Source organism: Equus quagga, unplaced genomic scaffold, assembly GCF_021613505.1.
Source record: "Equus quagga isolate Etosha38 unplaced genomic scaffold, UCLA_HA_Equagga_1.0 HiC_scaffold_15572_RagTag, whole genome shotgun sequence".
Classification (NCBI taxonomy): Eukaryota; Metazoa; Chordata; class Mammalia; order Perissodactyla; family Equidae; genus Equus; species Equus quagga.
This window is the reverse complement of record NW_025792737.1, coordinates 1-6,146: the sequence shown is the minus strand read 5'-3', so window position 1 is coordinate 6,146 and position 6,146 is coordinate 1. Positions and strand designations below refer to the sequence as shown.

The window sequence follows — 6,146 nt, the reverse complement described above, 5'->3', positions numbered from 1 at the left end:
CTGTTATTTTTGTTGCGGTTAAAAATGCACATCCTTTAATCCCGGAATGCAAACTGATTATTTTCAAATTACTGTAGAACAGAAAACAGACATGGTCAACTGTTGAATTCTGAAGCTGACAATAACATAAACCATTATCTTTTTAAGTCTGTTGCCTAAAGATCTGGAATATGGAAATGTTAATCTTTAACTTCATCACTAAAAGATTGTCTTTTGGTTTTAGCCCATTTACTATAATAACAGCCTTCTGATCACACCCATAATCTTCCCTGGTATTCCACACTAGGAATTTCTAGTCAGCAGGTGATATTACCTTGCAATATTTCTAGGGCATCATGACATATAGGAAACCAGCTTTCTCATGTTAATAATTTCAATAAAAGTGAGAGGTTAAAAAGAAGAACTGAAGTTCTGTGACAGAGATAACCAAGTCTCATGTGTATATACATAGAAAAGGTGGAATTGGAATATAGACAGAGGTGAGGTTTAATTCATGTTTTTATTTGTTTTGTTTCTTTTCCTTCCCTACCCCATAGCTAATAATTGTTAGCTAAAACATGACAACCCATTGAAAAATATCTAAAAGGGAGACTTCTATTTCAGCAAAGTGGTGGATTAGATACCAGAACTATCTTCCTATTGAAACAATTAAAATGTTGAATAAAAAAAATTTAACCCTTCTTGATAAATTTATGAATTGGCAAGAAGCAAATTCATACTCAAGCGGAGGGTGAAGTAATGGTGTGAACACAGGAGGGTAGTTGAAGCTCTGAAGTCAGTTTTTCCCTTAACTGATGTAGTAGCCTGAATAATGAATTCCATCCAAGATTCTGAATAGAGGGCAAGCTACATAGAGTGGAGACCCAAAGGGATATATCCTCAGTATAAACCACCCAAGACCTTTCGTGAACCTTGAGAAAACCAAGGGAAAAAGAATAATCCCACCTAACAGTTCAGAATCATACGCCATCCCCCATGTAATCTGCATTTGCTACATTATTTAAGAATATTCAGATCTGCTACAGGGATAAAGAGAAATAAACAAGGAAGATAAATGAAACTAAGTAGCTCATGAGGCAGAGGCAGAACATACAATATGTAAGTATGTATAAGTAAGTAACCTAGGAGACATGTTAGGTATACACAGAGTAAGTAGAGCATATGTGTGCTGATCATGGGAAGGGAAGAAAGAACTAAGTAGACACTAAATACACTAGTCGAGATATATATGACGCACATAGATACTCAACATTCATGAGGTCTTAAGTTTCCCATCCATTGGTGACACTCATCTGGCCCTCTGCCTAAGAAATTCACATAAAATCCGTGGCTGCTGCTAAGATTAAATGGAAAGCTGCAGCTGTGCCCAAGCTTACATGCCCCTGCATCTCCGTAGTAGAGAAAATGTGCATGATCGTCACAAGAACCTTCTGTCTGTTGGGCCCCTTTACTCAAACCTCAAGTCTGGTGCTAGAAACCATCAGCAGGGAAGGGGTATGCAGCAGAGAAAGTCAGGTCACATAAAGATTGCATAACCCAGGACTCAGGCAATCCTTTCACCCAATGTACCTTATCCTAGCATGACAACGTATCCCATCCCACCCAAATATGAGAGCTGTCCCATTTCCTTGCCCTGCAGAGTTCAATGAGTTTTAAATTGATTTAATTAACCATGAAATTTGAGCTTGTTAATTTAGCCCGTGAGCCTTTCTGTTCTGTGACCTCTGAGACTGTTGGCCTGAAAGTGTACTTACAGGCTACAATTACATTGAAGTAATTTCCTGCATGACATGTTTTGTAGGTTTGCAGCCCAGAACAACACTTACAGGGCCCATATGTAGAATTTAGAATCACTGGCCCAGATTCATAGTGCCCCAAGGAATCCAACAAAAGGAAATTCTTTCTTGAGGAAGCCACCTTCATCTCAGTCTTTGAATAATTTCCACAGCAGATCAAAAAGGAAAGAAAATCACTAAACACTACAAAGAAAATGGCATCATGAAGGAAAGCCATCAGAAACAATAGAGTGGACCCGCAAAACTTCAAAGATAAAAATTATCTGATACCAAATATAAAATAAGAATATTTAATATCATTCAAGAAATAAAAGAAAGCTTGAAAATCTGAGTAACTAGCAAGAAGACTTGGAAACATAAAGCAGAATTTCTAGAAATAAAAAATATAATACATTATTCAGATTTTTAAAAAATCATTGAACAGTTTAACAGCAGATTATAATTAAATGTAAACTCAAGAGTTTACAAAATACTGCCCTTCAAAATAGAAGAGCTATAGTGAAGGCATATGAACGTGTGTATACTCACAGATGTTTATGAATAATATAAACTAATAATGTAAAGGAGTTTCAAATGAATTTGGGGGATACTCAAAATACTCATTTGCACTTATCAGAGAGCTCACTATGGGTAAGTCAGGATAGTCCAGTCTCTTCATATCACTCTACTTTGTGTTTTATTTTAAATAAAATAATTCTGAAGACATACTTCTGAGCATGTGTTTTTATCATCACATCATAATTTTATTATTATTGATAACTCTGTATGACACATCTCTTCTTTTTTAACTACACTTCCTAAAAGGCTTTCTTAATCATTCTACTTATTCTTGCCAACAAACTCTACCTGAAAATGAGTTAAGCTCTGCAAAATAAGAGAAGGTTCCCTTTAGATACAATTGTTCTAACCCCAACACCAATATTGGAGTTTGGATGCATTCCAGAGACTTACGTTCCAGAAAATGTGCCATTGTCAATCCATTTCCACTTACTTTCCTTTGCATTGTATGATAATCCAATCCAGTAGCTATCTCTATAAGTCTGGGGTTGAACAAAGGCCTATAAAGGAAACAAAGGATATCATGTGACTGAATTCCAACCTGTTAGAGAATGAAAAGGACAGGTTAAGGGCCCAGTTGTTTCTCCGGCAAGTACTCTGCTCCTCTCCACATCATTCTTCACCACTCCTACCTAAAAAACCTTCTCTTCCCTCAATCCCTGTGTTTACATTTTTGAAAGTAATTTTTCCCGGGATTATTTATTTATGTTAAAAATGGCTGCAAGTCTCACAGATTATTTAAAACATGGAAAAATTTAAAATCTAGTTATCTAACAATAGGAGATTTGTTAAATAATTTATGACACTTTATGAAACCATTCAAAGTCAGGCTCCAGAAAACTACTTACAGATCTATAAAAATGATCACTATATATTCTTAAGTGAAAAGAGGAATCTTCAAAACAAGTTTATTAAAACAAGTGTATGTGGGGAGACGTGCCTAGAGGCTTTAGCCTCATAAGAGAGAGCCTTGCTGGAGTTCAGTAGTTGGAAGAGGCGCAGGGAAAAGGGCAGTGTTTGGAAATATTGACTCTCCAAAAATGTAATATATCAAAGTGACATATTACACGATATCTGATTAGATGACTGAATGTATTTTTAGAAAAAGATTTAAATTTAACTGTGTTTTACTGCAACAAACATAAAAAGTTATTTTATAAATTGATATAAATTCTTTTATGTTGTGGTTTAAAATATCTATTAGATTTACATATAAATTTTGCCTTATTTTCCTATACAATAAATAGAGGCTTCAGGCTGATCTTTGCAAACATTTCTCTACAAAATCACATTCTGCGTGTGTGGATAGTTTCCATTAGTAATAAATTAAAAAGGTAATTTTGATATTATTGTCACTGTATTTTCTCTTTTTATAATTCTTTTTGAAAGATATACATGTTGATGTAATATATAAGAATATTGATCAAGTAAATGTTACCTATAGATGCAATCAAAATCACCCTAAAGCTAATTTGTAAAACTGTTATCACTTTCCTATTCCTCATTATTATCTCTATTCTGCCAATGGGAAAACGGGGGCCCAGAGAGGTTAAGTCGTTTATCCAAGCTCACCCAGCCATTAAGTGACAGAACTGGATTTTATTCCAATCAGTCTGGCTCCTGTATTCCTAATACTAACTACTAGACCATGTTGCCTCGAGGTTCTTCGTTGCCACTTATAGGGAGAAATAACTGCTGGTTCCAGGCTGCAGTTTACCAAATGCTTAACTATTTCATTGAAGGAAACGCATACTTCTCCATGAGCGGGTCTACTGCAGACTCCTTAGAGAGGAAGATGATTGCAAAGCCCCAAACTGCACCTTCAAGGGGGTTTCCATTTTAGAAATAATAATGGCCATCAGGATACATGATATGTATTGAATGCTTAGTAAGTAACAAGATCATATGCCTGCTGGCAGGTCTCCTGGGAGACTCTTAACTATGCAATTTTTGCTCACTCAACAGACACAACACAAAGAATAACTGAAGGTCCCTCTTTCTGGACTCCCCCCTGCCCTCAATATCTTGGGTCCAAGGATGAGAGACAGAGTCCAAGAGAACAAAAGTGAATGTAACAATCCATGATACCAGTTCATCTTCATCATCTATCTTCAAAAGAGATAAATTGTAACTTTCGCAAGTCTGTTTACATCCCCTCCAGTCTTTATTTTCAGTCGTAAAATAATAACAGTTTACTCCACAACAGGACCAGCGGTTGTCATAGAGTTTGCCTACAACATAGAAGGTGAAACATTAAACTTCTTGTCGTCTGGTATTCTGTGAAGCAGAGCAATATATTTATCAGCCCTCTATAAAGAAACTCTTAATAGCTATCAATAATAATAATATGAGCTTCATCAATATTCTGGAAGACCAAGAGATATCTGCACTCCCACATTCACCACAGCATTATTCACAATAGCCAAGATATGGAAACAACCCAAATGTCCATCAATGGATGAATGGATAAAGAAAATGGGGTATATACACATAATGGAATATTATTCAACCTTAAAAAAGGAAATCCTGGCATATACAACAGCATAGATGAACCTTGAGGAGCTTATGCTAAGCAAAATAAGCCAATCACAGAAGGAAAAATACTGCATGATTCCACTTATATGAGATATAAAAATTAATCAGACTCAGAGAAATGGAAAGTAGAATGGTAGTTGCCTGGGTTTTGGCGGGGTCAGGTTGGGGGAATGAGGAGTTGTAGGCCAACGGGTATACAGTTTCAGTTATGCAAGATGAATATGTTCTAGAGATCCGTTATACAACGTATTGCCTACAGTTATCAATGGTGAATTGTGCACTTAAAAGCTTCTTAAAGGACAGATCTCATAATAAGTGTTCTTACCACAAAAAAAGGAACATGAGGAAACTTTTGGGGATGATGGATATGTCTATTACCCTAATTGTGGATGGTTTTACAAATAAATGCACAGGCCCAAATGCATCAAATGGCACACATTAAATTTGTGCAGGTCTTTGCACAATACTAATAATACCCCAATAAAGCTGGTTTTAAACATAATAAAATAAAATTCAAAAAAAGCATTTTGGAATGCCTTCTAAGGAAAAGAAATATTAGTCTTTGGATTTTTTTTGCTTTTCCTCATGTATTTTACCATATACCAAACTTTTAAAATATTATTGATCCTCTAGTGATAGAGACAGTGAATTTCTACTAACTACCATACCTAAATTATATTAAATATGCAAAATCTCTTCGTAAACTCTAAATCCTAAGCAAATACTGAGTAGTTGTTGATTAACCAATCATTTCAATTCATCAAGGTCAATTCATTTCATTCTTATGAGTGATAACAGAGTTTATTTTATGAGATTTAATATTCTTATATCTTGCACGTTTTTAACAGTACCATCACACAGAGTGGCACAAGCATCAAACCTATGGCGAATCTTGCAGACATACTGCAGGGAATACATATTGACCACAAACAGACCAAACAGCTGAAGTCAAGGCAGAATGGAAACACAGTTATCATTACAACAGCGTCCAAATAAAAGGCCTTGTGCCCATTTTATCCTAAGTACATTTTTACTGATAGCCTCCATATTTCACATCAGCTACAAAGTGGGAGTGTCTAATTTGCCCACAATTCCAAAATCATCCAAATTTTCAGGGGAGCTGATGTACTATTTCACCTCTTGGGAGCAGTAGGAATACAAGAACCGCCATTGAATTTGGGGAAAGATAGGGCTCTGCTAATCCAAACACGTCTTCTGGGGTCTTCATCCCATATTTGAAACAAGTAACCCGAATAC

General features: G+C 35.8%; 1 protein-coding gene across 1 annotated transcript; it reads right to left on the bottom strand.

Moving 5' to 3' along the window:
- Positions 1-4: 4 nt before the first annotated feature.
- On the bottom strand, positions 5-5,807 carry LOC124231998 (killer cell lectin-like receptor 5; the record flags this gene model as incomplete). The annotated part of the gene is made up of 4 exons (XM_046648991.1): positions 5,741-5,807; positions 4,443-4,585; positions 2,748-2,854; positions 5-71 (listed from the first exon to the last, which is right to left on the bottom strand). Coding segments are annotated over exons 1-4 (384 nt in total), but the record flags the coding sequence as incomplete, so codon positions are not given.
- Between the last annotated feature and the right edge of the window lie 339 nt (positions 5,808-6,146).